At 42.1% G+C, this 16,406-nt stretch overlaps 1 protein-coding gene across 4 annotated transcripts in view; it reads left to right on the top strand.

Moving 5' to 3' along the window:
• KIAA1958 (KIAA1958 ortholog) overlaps window positions 1–16,406 on the top strand; it is a 116,234-nt gene that overhangs the window by 75,447 nt on the left and 24,381 nt on the right. For 2 of the 4 annotated variants that reach the window (XM_053299124.1, XM_053299125.1), the window contains exon 3: window positions 10,015–11,199. The exons of 1 other annotated variant lie outside the window; for it this stretch is intronic. In XM_053299124.1, coding sequence (XP_053155099.1) covers window positions 10,015–11,060 — 1,046 coding nt within the window. In that variant the 3' untranslated portion in view covers window positions 11,061–11,199. Of the gene's footprint in view, window positions 1–10,014; window positions 11,200–16,406 lie in introns of those variants that run through there. One more of the 4 variants, XM_053299127.1, reaches the window with a different exon arrangement.

Here is a 16,406-nt window from a genome sequence, read left to right on the forward strand (position 1 = left end):
ATCACATTCCAAAGTTGATTTAAGAATATTCTTTGGCTAGGACTACAGCACAGCTTATTATGATTAATATAATAAAATATTTATTGCATATTCTGTTTTGTCCCTTTGTTTCTCTACTTAGTGCCTGTTTAGTAGTGAGTGGCTCAACACTTTGTAACAAGAAGGTGTGACAATTCTCCTCCTTGGTGAGCTTCCGGGGAAAGTGTTCACCCCATTTACTTCCATAGACATGTGGTTGCTAAACTGGGAAGTGCTAACCACTGGGTCACACTGCTTTTGACAGGCAATTAATGTGTACATCTTGAACTTGCTGCTTTCTTTAGTCACACTGTTGCTGTTGTCATGTTTTAATTGTTTTGGGAGACACCTTGAATGTCAGGAGAGGCTGATATTCAGGATACATATATTTAAATAGATGTGTTACTGTATATCTGAGAATTGAGCACTGACATGTGCTTTTGTAAAATCCAAATGCCTTCTGGGCACTGATGTGTGTGATCCTTTCCAGTGTGACATTTTTAAACAGTAACACTTGTTTTAAAAATGAAATGGGGAATACCGTTCTGCCAGTTGTACTGCCTGCCCTCAATTTACATATAAGCACTGCCAACAGCTGCAATCCAGTGGGAGTTTTCAACCTAGTTTCCCTTTTATGAAACTGCGCCCCCAAGTTTAAAATTTTACATTTATATATTCGTTGAAAATGTCTCCTAAATCAAATTGTTCTGTATTGTGTATATCATGTCTGGTTGTTCAGTAAATCCATTCCTAGCATGATACCTAGCATGGCAATTAAAATTCCAGAAATACCATCTCAGGAGAACTACTTGTGACCTATGATTGAAGAACCTTTTTGCCTCCCAAGTGGTTTTGGTAGCTTTGAGAATGCTTGTAAAAATGAGGATTTTCCTGCTCTCATTTTCAAACAGTGACAAAGAAAAACACATTTTCAACATTTACTTTATAAAACATAGAATCAGACTATTCTGAGATACCTATGGTCTTTCCAGATGGTGGTTTATTCCAACATGGCCACTGATTCTTACAGATGATTTTGCAAACAACCGAAGTGATGATTTGCACACGCTGTAACTTTTGTGCGTGATTTGCCTGCCTCTGTGAAGCACCAGTGTCTTTTCATTTATTCTGACTTGATCATAGAAGGGGGGAAACTTGTTTAAGGAGGAAAAGGTGTAGACGGACCATAATGCAACCTGTAGAGGAGTGGTTATTTGCATAAGTAGTGTCATATGCAACTTGGTTGCGTCCCAAGTGTGCACCCCCACCTACAGTTCTGTACCTGACCACACTTTCCTCTTGTTTCTCCCCTTCTGCTTTCCTTTTTTATTTTTTATTTTAAACTCAAGGCCAGTTTGATCAATATTAGGAAAAGAAGTATTCCTCCCTTCCCTCTCCTTGGCCTCCATGCACGCTATCAGTCACTCTTTCTGTCTCTGTCTCTGTCTCTCCCCAATCCCCATCTCTCTCTGCCCTCCAACGAATTGTTGCTACTTTTGATTTAATGTTGCAACCAGGAGGCACTCTAAACCACATCAAAGGGTCATTAGCAAAATTGCTTTATTGTTCCCATCTGACTGCTGTGATCACACATGGGGATTTTAATAGCAAAAGTCAAGCCTCAAAACTTTAAAGTGCACGTGCAGAAAACCTCCAGGACATATATGCATGAAATTAGTATGGCATGATAGCCTCACAATGGTCTATCATGCATGCTATTTTCATCCCATTTTGACAAGAAACAAACCAGTAGTGGTTTTCCATTATAGACTAATGGACTGTGCAAGTGCACCGTGCATTACTGGGATGTTTACTTGTAAATAAGCCCTATTAAGTTCAGTGGGTCTTATCTCCAGGGAAGCCATGAGACTGCAGCTAAGTCATTTTGGATGATTGGGAAAGAGGGCAGGGGAACAATTCAACATGATTTTAGAACTGATTTACTAAGCAGAGTTGTATAAAGTTATTTATGAATAGATCAGCAAGGAGATGTGCCAAACACACATGCACAAGAACACATTTTAAATGTTAAAAAAGTAAACTTTAGTGGGAAGGACAAGAGAGGGATTTTATCCTGCAGTGTCGCCTAACACTCTGCCCTGATGTGGATAGAAAATAGTGAGACAAGCTAGCCCAAGAATTGGTAGATGTGAATGTCCATCAGTGCCTCTGCATGGAACTGAATGAAACTTGGTCTGTTATCTTCAGAATTATCAGAAAATAACATAACAGAATGATAATTCTTCTATAAAACCAAGGGTACCATTAGGCATGGACCTGGAGGCCAAGGTCCATATGCCCACTCTTCTAAAGGGCCCCATGCTTTTTTCCAAGGGAAAACAGGGCCCCTTTTATATTTCTGGAATGGCTTGGCCTAGAGTTCTGAAATTTGGCACAAATATCAGACAGCTTAGCAGAACTCTATGGATTGATTTTGAAGCAGATTGGTCAATTGCTTGATTTTTAATTATTGTTTAATTTTCAAAATACTTCAAACAGGTCCGATAAGTGGCTTGTTTCATGGCAGAACATTACAAAAACTTCTGGAACTGAAGCCCACCCACTCTGACCTTCATTCCACCCCCATGTAGAGGAATCTGCCTGTTGCCTTCATAAAAAGGGTAAACATCACCCCCTTTTCACACACATCCCTTTTATATTTCTGGAATGGCTTGGCATAGAGTTCTGAAATTGGGCACAGATGTAGGACATGTTAGTAGGGCTCTGTGTATTGATTTTGAAACAGATTGCTCAATCTGTTGATTTTTTAATTTAAAAAAAAAACTTCCAAAAAGTCCTGCACTTAAGAGAGCACCTTCTTTGTCACGAATCCTGTCACCTATTAAGATAATCTGTCTGGTTACAGTTGCCGCCAGCATTTGTTGGTGACTTGGGACCGGGCCTTCTCTGTGGATTCCCTGGGGCTTTGGAATATGTTGCCTGTTGAAATAAGAGCATCGCCTTCTCTGTTTGCTTTTAGGAAGACCCTCAAGACATTCCTGTTTTCTGAGAACTGAAAATTTTAAACTATTTAATGTGTTTTTATCTTTTGAGATTGGTTTATTTGTTTTGTGAATTTTAACTGTTTTATACTGTTTTTACATTTGTTGTATTTTTTAGTTTGTACACTGCCTAGAGATCAGGTGGTAAAGAAATATGATAGATAGATAATTTAAGTGGCTTGTTACATGCCAGAAAATTACAAAAACTTCTGGAACTGAAGTCCTTCCTTGGACCGTCATTCTACCCCCATGTGATGAAATCTGCCCTTTGCTTCCATTAAAAAACTGCAACATCCCCCCCCCCACTTTGCCCAACCCTTCACATTTCCTGAATGGCTGGGATTAGAGTTCTGAAACTGAGCACACATGTAGCCCAAGATGGCAAAACTCTATGAGGCTGTTCTCATGTGCATCCTAACCTGGACTAGGGACTCCCAACCCAGGTTAGGCTGAATGTGAGAACTGCTGGGATTGACCCAATCCTGGCAGGTCAGCACCACCTAGCCCAGCTTTTAAACCTGGCTGTTAGCTGAGGTTAAGGGAGTGAGCACTCTACTTGATCTTTTTTTTTTTTTTTGCATTTTATTTTTTTATTGGATTTTACAATAGCTTTTACATTCAAATTACATTCATTTATCTAATTCTACACATAAGTAAATATTGACTTCCCGCTTACCTATCTGTGCGGTTCACAATAACTATACATATAAACCATTGCTATAATAATTCAAAATATACATACTCCACAATACTACTCAATTTTACCCAACCCAGCCTGCTGTTACTACTATATTTCAAACCCTACTGAAAAGTCCGTATTAGAAAAATAATTCTTCAATTAAAGCAAAAATGGTTCCCAATCTTCTTCAAAACATTCCAAATTTTCATCTCGTATAACTGCTGTAAGCTTTGCCATCTCAGCATATTCCAAAATTTTCATCAACCAGTCTTCTTTTGAGGGCATTTTAGTGTTTTTCCATTTTTGCGCATATACTATCCTGGCCGCCGTGGTTGCATACATAAAAAATGTTGTATTTCTTCTGGGGAACTCTCTTTCAGTTATTCCCGGCAGGAAGGATTCTGGCCTCTTAAGAAATGTCACTTTAAAGATGTTCTTCAACTCATTGTATATCATATCCCCAAAGGCCTTTGCCTTGACCGTGTGGAGCATGGGCTACTTCCAGGCCAGCTGCATACAGAGCTGGGTGTCTAAAGCGCGCTCCCACCAAGCAACAGCCTTTTGTCTGGGGCAGTGTGTTCTCTGTAAGAGGGATTCCCAGAGGTGGTTGACTACAACTCCCATAATTGCCAGCCAAAGGCCATTACATCTGGGGATTCTGTGAGTTGTAGAGGCTCTTCACACGATCAGTGTGAAGAGCCATAAGGGGGTTTGCGGGGAGAGTGGGCTTAGCCCATTATCCCCACAGACGATCAAGAAGCAGCCCTGGGCAGCCGGATCGGCTGCCCACATGACTGCCAGCTCCGTCACAGTGCCGGCGGGGGCTGTGGGGATCGGGGTCGAGTGCGTGGGGCATCCTGGAGAGACCCTTTGCAACCTCCTGGTCAGGGGTCTACTCGTTTGTCACCATGTGCCGCGGCAACACACAAGCCAAAAGATGAGGTTGACGGAGCGCTCGCTCTGTTAACCTCGTCTAAGGGGAGGGGTACTTTGGGAGGTTTCTTCCGGGAGCTGCGCGGCTCCTGTTGCAGCACATGAACGGGCTAGCCCGCTTTTAACCAACCGTGAGAATAGCCTCAATGTCAACAATATCTGGGAATCCCTCTCACAGGGAACACTGGTCTGGGGGGGAGGCAAGGTTTGGGAAGAGGCCATGTGAATCTGTTTTATTTCAAAGAAATTGTGTTTTATTTCAAAGAAATCAGTCAACCCTGTGATTTTTAATGAATTTTTCCTTACTGCAGTAAAACTGCAAGAAAGAGTTAGCTCTATCCATAGAGTACTTCATACACAAGCGCTTTCCAGAAGACCTGCTCATCAGCAGCAAAATGCCTTACCGTTCGGGCAAGTAGCATTTGGAACGTAAACAGCAGGGGGAGCAGTCTTGTAACAACTAACAACCCCCACAAACAGCACCTTTTCTACTCCAGATATATGATGTCCTTGCTCTGTATTGCAGCAATTAAATTCGCAACAAGGCACTGGAAATATGAACGGCACCCTGCTGTCTGTGTAGGAACTATGCTCAAGTTTGTTCATGACCCAAAAGTTCTGCATGAGAACTGTGTAACAAGGGGCATGTGTTGTGGAGTAATGCAGATATAATGGCCAATAATAGATTAGGTATTCGGACTTGGCCACAGCATTACTTGCTTCCTCTCCCAACTTTCCTTCACCTCCCAGAGATGACCCAAGACATTTACCACCCACTGCAGGGTTATAAACAAAGAGAACTATATTATTTGACAGTTTGCTTGCCCTCTAATGGTACTCCAAAATCCTTTACCTGAAGGGTTGGTACCCCTGTCAGTCCTATTCCTTCAACTTTACTCTCACATGCGAATTCTCCATGCCCTCCTTTCCATGTTTCAGCATTGCATTTGACTGTCACCAGCCCTATTTATGAGAACATTAATTCTGATGAAGTGCACTCATAAGCTCACAACCTTGGATTCATCCCACTTTTGACCCATAAGCAGTGATTAGTCAAAATATATTTATATAGCTCAAAGAAGATATTTTTGCTATTGCTAGAGCAGTCGATTAGTTCAGAGTTACTACAGGCATCTTTGATGCATACAAATATAACAGCCTCAGAGATGTTGTTCACCTTCATCAGGCAAGAAAAAGGGGCTATAAACACACACGTGGTTGTGTGACATATTTATGTTGTGACAAGCCCTTCTACAAAAATATGACAACTGTTTAGCATATTTCACACCAAACCATTTATGATGTCTAAACAGGAGTCTGTTTTGTAATGATACTCTGCCAGTCAAAATTCTGATGACATGAACAGTCCTAAAATAATTGCTGGGTGGATATGAGATATTCTGGAATACCAGCATTCTGAACAGCATAGTTTCTTGAGCACAATACTGTAGTAATGGGAATAACAAGGTTCATTTCGTGTTTGTATCAGCTAAATTCACCTGTGTTTTGGGTGTTATTTTGTGTGCTTTTTAAATGTAAAGGTTTTCAGATCTTGTGGATGCTTCTGAACTAAATGTGATTGTAATGATCATATTGTAGCCAGTCATGTGTTGCTAGGAATCAATGGCAGATGGTGAAGTTGTGCACATTAGTTTTTTTACTTCATGAAGCTTAATCTGAATTGAACTTCTCGGATGCTTAAAACTCCAACCTTTGTGTAAAAACATCAATGCTAAGAGGTGTATTTGTTCTGGCAGGACAGAAAAGGTTCTGTTTCAAAGAGACATATATTGTAAATGGAGAATAGTTAAAGAGTAGAGCAGTCATTCTTACCTAAATTACTGCCTCTAAGAGTATGATATGTTAAATGAACTAGAATTAATGGCATAAGATCATATTCCTGGAAACATCCTCACAATCCTATGATGATCCTATGATCTTAAGGCAGTTCACACAATCAAAAACCAGGTAGGACACTTGTCCCACCCAGCTTTGGGAACTGTGTGTGCTACTGATTTTTGGTGTGAGCAAACAAATAGGATGGCGTTGTCCTATCCAGGTCTCGTACCCCGCATTTTAACAAGGTAGGAGGAAATGTCATCCTGCCCAGCTCCTCTCCTTCATGTTCACTCCCCCATCTTCCTACCTAGTGCTTTGCTCACACATGATCCAAAATTGGGAGCGCACACAGCTCCCAAAGCGATGCCCTGCCCTGTTTTCAATCATGTGACTTGCCTTCTTCTGTCATCGATTGAAAGGGTAGAAAATCTTTGATAAAAAGCCCTAGGATATGGTGTGGAGATACTGGTCTATGCTACTAAACATGAGGACAGCAAATGATGGGGTGAGGGCAATGCCTAATGGGTATAAATAAAAGAATTGGGATTTGGCTACAAGGCTAAGACTATGATTTTTTTCATCTCAAAGCACTGGTCTTAGTGTCCCTGCTGAGTGCCAGAGAAAATATGGCTTGTTTTTCCTCCCCCATCTAATTCATCCCCCCAATAAATTCATTCTTGGAGAACATCGTTTGTATGTATTTCAAACAGATATGGAATAATACAGCATAATAGTTCTATGAATGAAGATATGCCACCACATAATGATACAGAGAGCTTGTTTTCAGTTGAAAATAGGACAAAAAAACTCCTAAAGCTATTCAGTTACAGCCCTTGATCATAATTCCTTTGCATTGGACCACACTGATTTTAGAAAACGTTTAGTCATTCTCACGGTGATCAGCATTAAATATGATGCCTTGTCAAAATGGCTGACACACAAATTGCATGCCTGTCAGTATTTCACAAATCACAAGGAGCAGACAGCTAATTGCCACCAAAGAGGGAAAGACAGGTCCCCACAAGGATTCTTTCTTTGGCCTTCTTTGGTTAATCCCAAGGACTACATAGTCCTCCTCCTGCTGTAAGTTGCATGAGTGAGAGAGCCTGGGGTGCCTGACGAACTAGTCTGAATGGTCCTTCTTGTTCTATAGCATTGGTTTCCTGGAAGCTGATCAGCAGTGCAAAACAGCTCAATAACACATGAAGAATTTCCCAGAGCTTTAGCTGAAGCAAGCACATGGTTGTCAAGGGGTCACTTCCCAGAGAGGTCTCTTGCCACAGCTGAGTCTCCCTTGTTGCCCAGAATAGGGTCTCATTGGTGCTGCTCAATTATATGAAGAGGATGCACTTCATTTCCTGTCTCCCATGACAGGAAGCTGTAGTAACACTTCAGGCTTTGGGTTCATTGTGCTTGCAGATACACATGCAAAGGACCACTGGTGTAGTGAACATGCTTCTCCTCCCCATTTTGTAAACACTTTTACAAACGTCTGTTTTTGTATATGCATATGTATATGTATGTGTAGAGAGAGAGAGAGAGAGAGAGCATGTTAATTTTTGAATGGGTCTGCATCTTCCTGCTATGCAAAGCTAGCTCAGGAACATTCATATAGTGCCTTTTTTTTTAAAGGTGCAAAGGAGAACATCTCCCTCCCTTAGTTGCCAAATATTTTCTGAACTTCTCGTTTTATTTCTTACCACCTTGGAAACTGCTGACATGCACATCTGTTTTGTTTTACCAGCAATCATAGCAGAAATAGCTGAACTGCATGGCATTTTCCTCAAAAACAAGGCTATTACATATATCCATTATGTGGGGAAAGCATAGTATACTATGGATCAGCTATTGCATAATGGATCAGTGGATCCATTATGGCCATGGATCAGCTATTGCATAATATAATGACCAACATCCAGACTGGTGCTGGATTAGCAAAACAAGAGAAGCTGTGCACACTGAAGTCTTTCCAGAGTTGTTCAAAGTTGTGGTGCTCTGTGATGTTGTTGGTGGAAGACCTTCTCTGGAACACAGACATGGTTGAGCAATGCATTGTGCAACCAACTGTGCAACTTGTCAACATTTTGCATTAGTGCCAGGACTAGTGTAGAGCAGACGTTTCTTTGTCCAATGTCCTTGTGTGACATTCTTGTGCTCATGCATTGCATTAGTGCAACAGTTGTCTGGATGTAGGCTAGTACTGGCAGTGGAAATGATTGTGTGGCAGCCGTAAGTCTCAGCAGTATAGAGCACAAGACTACTGCCTAATAAAAGTATGCTTAAATGAACAGGATGTGTGAGGAGTTCATATGCTTTTGTGGCATCACTCAGGAACTGTTTTTATTTATTGTTGATTTTAACTTTGTGGCCTCCTGCCTTGGGAATCACAATAGAAAAAATATATATCCATGTTTCAAATAATTCAATAAATTACCAGCCCCAGGTTTTCTTGTATTGGAAATTCAGGCAAGAATATTTCATCCAATGAATAAGTACTTATATATCACTTGGACATCCCAAGTTCTATTTTAAAAGACCTAGATTAATTTATCAAAATGAAACCATCCATTTGCACATTTTCAAAATCTGAGGAGAAGTGATTATGATGTGGGTCCATTACATCAGGATGTATTTGGGCTCTTATGGGTTCTCTGCATGAAATACAATCCAACGTGCAACAACAATAATGGTTTAATGTTATGGCCCAAGGAATGGTCTGGCAACACCTAACAGTGATTAACCGAAGCATATGTGGAACTGATCAATGCCAGGAGAGAGCTCCATGTAAGCCACACTGAGTTTTCGAAAGGAAAAGTGGGATAACATATCATTATATAAAGGTGATATAAAGCATACATTATTTCATAAAAAGACCAAAAGCTTTGATCACCAAGTATTATTCTAAATCATCCAACATGGTTGTTCTGAAGCTGTATTTTGTAGTGCTATTTTACAACTTTTTAAAAACTTCTTTGTTCTTGTAAACGCATTGCATATTTTTGTTACTTGTAGCAAATTGTGCATTGCGCCGTAGTGACCTTTCAAGTTTTGCTTTGTGTTTACGTTGACACATTACTCCAGTATGTATTATGCCAAAATGGACTGCTTATTGAGCATGTTGCAAAGTGCAATTTATTAAAAGTACTTTTGTTGTATTAAATGTGGCTTCATTTTGTTTTGTTTTGGAACCAGTACAACCTCTGGTTTCACAAATGAAATGGTATAGAATGAATTTACCTTTCCTAATTGGGCTTCTACAGACAACAGTGGAGTTGGTATAAAAGTTTTCTATTTTCTAGCTTGTTCTAAAATGCAGACCAATTTCTTTAACACAAATCTCCATGGTTTGTTTTTCATATCCTTAATAACATCATTTGTGAAACTGAAGTTGGCTTTTCAAACATGACAGGTATGTAATAAATAATAACTTCATGATTTCTGTGAACATTATTTTTTTTAATTTTGTTTTAAGGAAAATTTAATTTGAGAATGGGCATATGCCATAAACTTATTCTTTTCCATCATTTATTTTGCCTCTCCCAGATCAAGATGAAAGAGCAGCAGAACTGAGCAGAGAGCAAAATGAAAAAACCATCCGCAGTACCCAGACCGCTCTCCGTAACTTCAGGGAATTTCTCATCTCTAAATATCCCTCAGAAACCCGGGAGATCTATGTCATTCCTTGCAAAGAGCTGGATGCTTACCTGGCATCATTCTTTGTTGATGCCCGACAAAAGGATGGTTCAGAATATGAGCCCAATAGTTTGGCTAATTACCAGTGTGGTCTGGAGCGGTATCTCAAGGAGCACAGGTATGGATACAGTATAACCCGAGATAAGGAATTCAAGAGATCTCAAGAAGCACTGAAGCAGAAGCAAATGGAGCTGAGGTGCAAAGGTAAAGGAAACAAGCCACACAAATCCATGAAGCTTACCTTTGCAGATGAGCTTATCCTACGCAAGAGAGGCTTGTTGAGCCGATATAATCCTGAAGGGCTGCTGAACCTTGTCTGGCTTAACAACACCAAGGCATTTGGCCACTGTACAGGTTTCCATGGATCAACCCTCAAATGGGGGGACATCAGGCTTCGGGTGACAGAGACTGGGTTGGAATATTTAGAATGGATGGGTCAAGATGGTGGTGATGGGAATGCCAAAACCAAGAGAGGTGGCACTGACTCTAGGGTGTATGCAACACAGCATGCTCCGCAGACCTGCCCGGTGCAAGACTACAAGGAGTATGCACAACGGCGCCCCCCTGCAATGCGGTATGAGGATGCCCCTTTCTATTTGTCCATTAAGCCAGTTGTCAATCTGGCTGCACTGCATTGGTACAACTGCCAAGCCCTAGGCAAAAACAAGCTGGCTAAAATGGTCAAGACAATGTGTGAGAAGGGGAACATCCCCGGAAGAAAAACTAACTTCAGTGTCTACCAGAGCTGCAGCACGCTCTCCGAAGCTCAAAGTAACCAGCTGGTGCTGATTTGCAACAACTTAAGCCAACAAGCTGCTCAGTCAATGGCGAGCCATTCCAGCTCTGGCAACTTCATAGTATCTGCATCTTATGACTCTTCCTCAGACACTGCCTGAAAGGACTCAAGATAGGAACAGTTTGTTTTCCAAGCTTCAGATCTGTGCCCAGTAACATGTATCAACTGTGATTGTACACTACCCTCCTTGCTCACTTTCCCCCGGTGTCAATTCACTTTATTAAAACAAATATATATTATATATTTTTTCTTTTTACAAATGAGTGAATAGAAATAGTTTAGTAAAACATATTGTATTTATAGTGTTAATATGAAAAAGAAATCCTAAAAACTACTTATGGGGTGCTAATATAATGTAGATTTGAATAAGGGAAGAGTTGTGTTCATGTATGTTAAGAGACAGACCATAATCTTCAGGCACAACTGAGGAGAGGCCTACCCTACAAATTTAAATCAGTGTGAAATTAGCTTTGCTGTCATCCATGGTTACACACCATGGGAATGAAAACTTCATGTAGTTGATGAGAATTCTTTGTTAGATGCCCTGGTACCTTCATAGAATCTCCATTCTTGTGTTTCTCTGGTTTAGAGCCATGATGATTGAGCTGAGATGAAATTGGTTTAATTTTGTAATGTTGATATATCCTGCGAAGATCCACTATGGAGGCAACATGGTTCATTAATGGGAACTGAGAAACATTTTCTGGGTAAGCGCCAGCCAGTGAACGGCTCTCTTGTGCATCTCCTGTTAATTGTAATTGAGCTTGTGCAGAAGATGCTACCTCTAGATTGTGCCTGAAGTACATAGCGTACATACAAACATGATTTTTAAGAAACTGTAAGTCCTCCATGATCTCCAGGGGTGGCTCTCCCATGAGGAAACTGAGGCAGTCGCCTTGGACAGCAACTCTGGAGGCCTTTTGGGGGCAGCGGAATGTGCCCCCGCAACTCCTTTGGCAGAAGCCCACCAGCCAACCGCCACTGTGTCCCTTGAGCCGCCCTGTCTCTGCTTCCCATGCCCAAGTGCCCCCCTCTTTCTCCTTGCCGCCATGCTCCGAGGGAGGCAGCGTGGAGCGTGATTTGGGCAGCAGCAGTGGATGCCTCGGCTCTCCAGAACCATCTCTTTCTCCCTCTTGCTGTCGTCTCTTCCACAGTGCTGGAGAAAAGGGGAGGCAGAGAGAGAGTAAGAGAGAGAGAGAGCACGGCTGCTGCTGACTTCGTAGTGTAGTAGCAGCAGAGAGCTCAGGCAGCCACTGCCGCAGGTACACTCCACACTGCTTCCCGTGAGAGGCACCCCAGCTGCTGAGCCATGAAAGAGTAGAACATCTACGATATACTCCCGCGCTGGTGCGGACACATGGCCTGTTAATAAACAAACCACATCTTTGAAACTCTTGGGAATGATGGATTTGGAGGAAGGAGGACACAAACAGGTCATAAGTAGGTTTCCAGATATGTGACTGAGAGCATAGAGGAAAACAAACCATATCTATTTCCTTTGGAGGACAGCAGAGGGGAGAAGTGAAGGCAGCTTCAGACAGGATTTGGGTGCTGCTGCTGCTGCTGCTGCGCTCTGTTTGCCTTTGCTGAGCTTGCAGAGTTCATGAGGCTGGCAGCAAGGAGGAAGAGGGCAGTGCCTAGGCAGCAGGCATGGGGGGGGCAGTGAGGGGGCAGGGCAGCATCAGTGCTGGCTCCCCCAGGGATGAAGCAGCAGTAACAGGGGCAGGGCGGCTTATTGCCATTCACCTTGGCACTGGTGATGTCTCATGTCTTTGGAAAGGGTGTTATTAAGATGACATGCGTTCCATATCTGGGGAAGGGAGGAACAGTTCTCTTTTTTTTCTTGCCGGCAAATATGTTCTTGTTCAGCCAGTTTGTGGGGTGGGAAAGGGGAGAGGGAAGAAAAAAAATGGGATGCTATTTGCTATAGGTTTTTCTTTTTTTGCTTCCTGTGTCTGGAAAAAAACAAATAATATTGATCAACAAAGTCAAAAATAACAGCAGTATTTTGATGAGTGTAATACTCATCAGTACACACAAACATGTGTCATGGCAAAGCAAAGAGAGGCTGTTATACAAATAATTTTAACATTTCCAAATGAAGCACGAACCTTTTAGCACTTTGTGTCTAGTCATTTTTTTAAAATGCTGTCAAAGATGCAACTAAATTGTAGCTGCCTCATGCAGCCACAAACACAGAGTTTGGTTAGCTTAAGGTTGTTTCACTTTGCATTGGATTGTGGCCAGCATTATTATTCCAATGTTAAAACAGCAATAACAGTAAAAAATAATGCCACCCACCCACAAACACACATCTTCCATGAATCATGAAAAATCAAGAATACAGTGACAAATTTCAGCCTTGATCCTTCCCATGGAATTTTAAAAAACTAGTTATTTTCCCCTCTTAACTCTATACATAAGTAGAGTACGATATTCTATAATCACATGCTGGATAACAGACTTGAAATGCAACAGAGAAGATAACATTTTGCAGCGAGACAATTATACTTGCTGCTTCAAATAAAAAAATCAGAGTTCTCTAGTCTTATAAAGGCCAATGCTTTCAAAGACCAAAATACCTTTGAAAAAGCAACAATGGTGAAGTACCAGTGCAAGGGAAAAGGCCAATTTTAAAAGTGCTACACATGAGTAAGACTCCACTAATGATGTTATAGGCACCTATATAGTCCATGACTTCCACAGCTACATTCCAAACAGCACTCACAACTGCAGTTTCCACTAATGGCGTGGAAATTTTTGTTGTCAAATCAGCAAAACAATGTGGTTGAAGTATAGATAGGAACATCTAGCTCAGTATTGTCTACACAGACTGGCAGCGGCTTCTCCAGGGTTGCAGACAGGAGTCTCTCCCATCCTTATCTTAGCGACACCAGAGAGGGAACTTGGAACCTTCTGCATGCAAGCACTCAGGTGCTCTTCCCAGAGCAGCCCCATCCCCTAAGGGGAATATCTCATAATGCTCACACTTGTAGTCTACCATTCAAATGTAGCCAGGGCAGACCCTGCTTAGCAAAGGGAACAATTCATGTGTGGTGGCTCCTTTGTGATCACCTGTGGGAGAACTGGATGTTTTGAACCAGGGCTTTCTTTGCACACACTGATTTGTACAATTATGGCAGCTCAAAGAAGAGTAGATCATGGCAGCCATGTGTACTGTCCATGTGAGAAGGTGCCAGTTCATATAATACAACTGGTACTTCTACACCATCTTGCTAGCTTGCAAGCCTGCTGTCTGGCCCATACACTCCTGCAGGTGACCGTGGCTGTGGGCCACCAAATATCTGGCCCAGGCCGGGAGCACTACCTTGAGAAAGGGCATCTGGATCCACTGGCACAAATGAGTAACAGCTACCCTTTATTGTTTTGTTATGCAGTCATTTGGTATATGGAAATCCATAGTGCCATTTTCTAAATAGAAAAATACGCCTCTGGCAAAAATCAGCAAGGTTACATTCTTCTACCAGCAATTTCCTAAATTTAGCTGTAGGCTATACTCTCTTAATTTTTGGTAGTAGGGCACTTCTCTTTCTTGTAAAACAAATCAAACCCACCCAAGGCAATCCCTTCATCTTTTCTGCAGCTAGGCTACACACCCACACCTCTTGCATAAGGCCAGAATATTGTGCTACGTGACCTGGTCAGGGCTACTACTAGTGTAGTGTTTTGTTTTTTCAAGTGCTTTCCCTATCATATGAAGAGATCCTGCATCCAGGGAATCTATACATAGATAGCTCTATTATACACCTAAAGCATAATGCATTATTCTACTCCAAGGCAAAGAACACAGACTTGTATTGAATTCTGATACTCCAAAGTATCTGAGGTATGGTCTGGTTTGGATGATATCTTACTGGTCTATAGGGATGTGCATGGAACCAACAAATGCCAGTTTGAAGGTGGGGCGGATAGCTTGAATAAGAATATGAATATGACAAATATTTATATACCACTTTTCAACAAAAAGTTATGTAGATATACATAAATAAAATGTCTATCTGTCCCCAAAGGGCTCACAATCTAAAAAATAAACAAGATAGACACCAGCAACAGCCACTGGAGGGATGCTGTGCTGGGGGTGGATAGAGCCAGTTGCTCTCCGCCTGCTAAATACAGAGAATCACCACTTTTAAAAGGTGCCTCTCTGCTCAGTTAGGACTGGGGAGAGTACTCTTACTCCCCCCCCCCAACACACACACACACACACACACACCCAGCATTTCCCCCGGTGGTGCTGTGCTTTAAAACAGTCTTGTGGGGTGGCAGCATACCTCCTTGCTGCCCTGTTGTGTGGCGGACCGGAAGTACCTGGAAGTGCCCAGTGCGTGTGCACCAGCACCCTCCCCGGTCCTTAAAGCTATCCCCTCCCCACCTTTGAGCCAGCTGAACCACCAGACTTTCAAACCAGTTTGGAGGTCCTTAGAAGGACCTCCAAGCCGGTCCGTGCACATCCCTACTGGTTTAGGTGGGGAACACCAAGCACACCCCTGTTGTGATGTCTTCTGGACATCCCAACACCCTCCTGGGACATCCCTTTATTGTGTGTGTGCATGGGGGGCTGTTCATCTGAACTGCTGCTCAGCACACACCGAGGCATACCTCTCAATAAAAGGATGTGAGAAGAAGGCCTTGGGACATCTGCAAGGACATTGTGATTATAGGCTCTCAGTATGCCCCCTTTTTAATCACATGGGCCAGTTACGTATCATCCAAACTTGCCCTTTAGGAATGTGTTTCCTTTCCACCTTTTTGAGGCTAAAATAAGTGAAAGGCTTATATGTACTGTATAAAGCAGTATAGTTCAAGCTGTCTTTCAACTAGCTCATTTTATAATGAGCTGTAGCAGCTTCTTATAGTGTTGGCATTTGTGTAACTCCCTCCCGCCCCCGGGTCAGAAATAGAGGTGTGTGGAGAAAATGAAACAGTCCAGAAAAATCTAGAATTGACCATATAAACAATTAGTATTTTCTGAATATTTACAATGGTGGACCGACTAATAGAATTTCAGCTCGGCTCAGCTATCATGTCCCAACGTCTGGGCCAGAAAGAAGTCCCCTTTCCTTTTTCATTGCATTGTCCCCAGCCCTCGTTGTTGGCAGCTGCAATTGCCTAGCCCTGTTGGATGGGACTCATTCTGCAGCCTGCTTAGCTAGTAGTTCATCAGGGAAAGATGGGGCAGAACTGATCAATGGTTACCAGATCACCCTCACACACTTGTATATCAGAGTTGCCAGAACCTAAGGGGTATAGTCGTGGGTCAAATGGGCCGTAAGCCAGAATTTGGCTTTTTAAAAGCCAAATCTGGCCACCTAGTTGTATATACAAGATTGTTCAGCACCTGATGACTAGCAGCTAGGGTCGCCAACAGACAAGAAAAGCCTGCTCTTGTGCCTTTAACTGCAGCTTAACCTGAAGGAATTGGCAG

This window comes from Hemicordylus capensis, chromosome 2, assembly GCF_027244095.1.
Source record: "Hemicordylus capensis ecotype Gifberg chromosome 2, rHemCap1.1.pri, whole genome shotgun sequence".
Lineage (NCBI taxonomy): Eukaryota > Metazoa > Chordata > Lepidosauria > Squamata > Cordylidae > Hemicordylus > Hemicordylus capensis.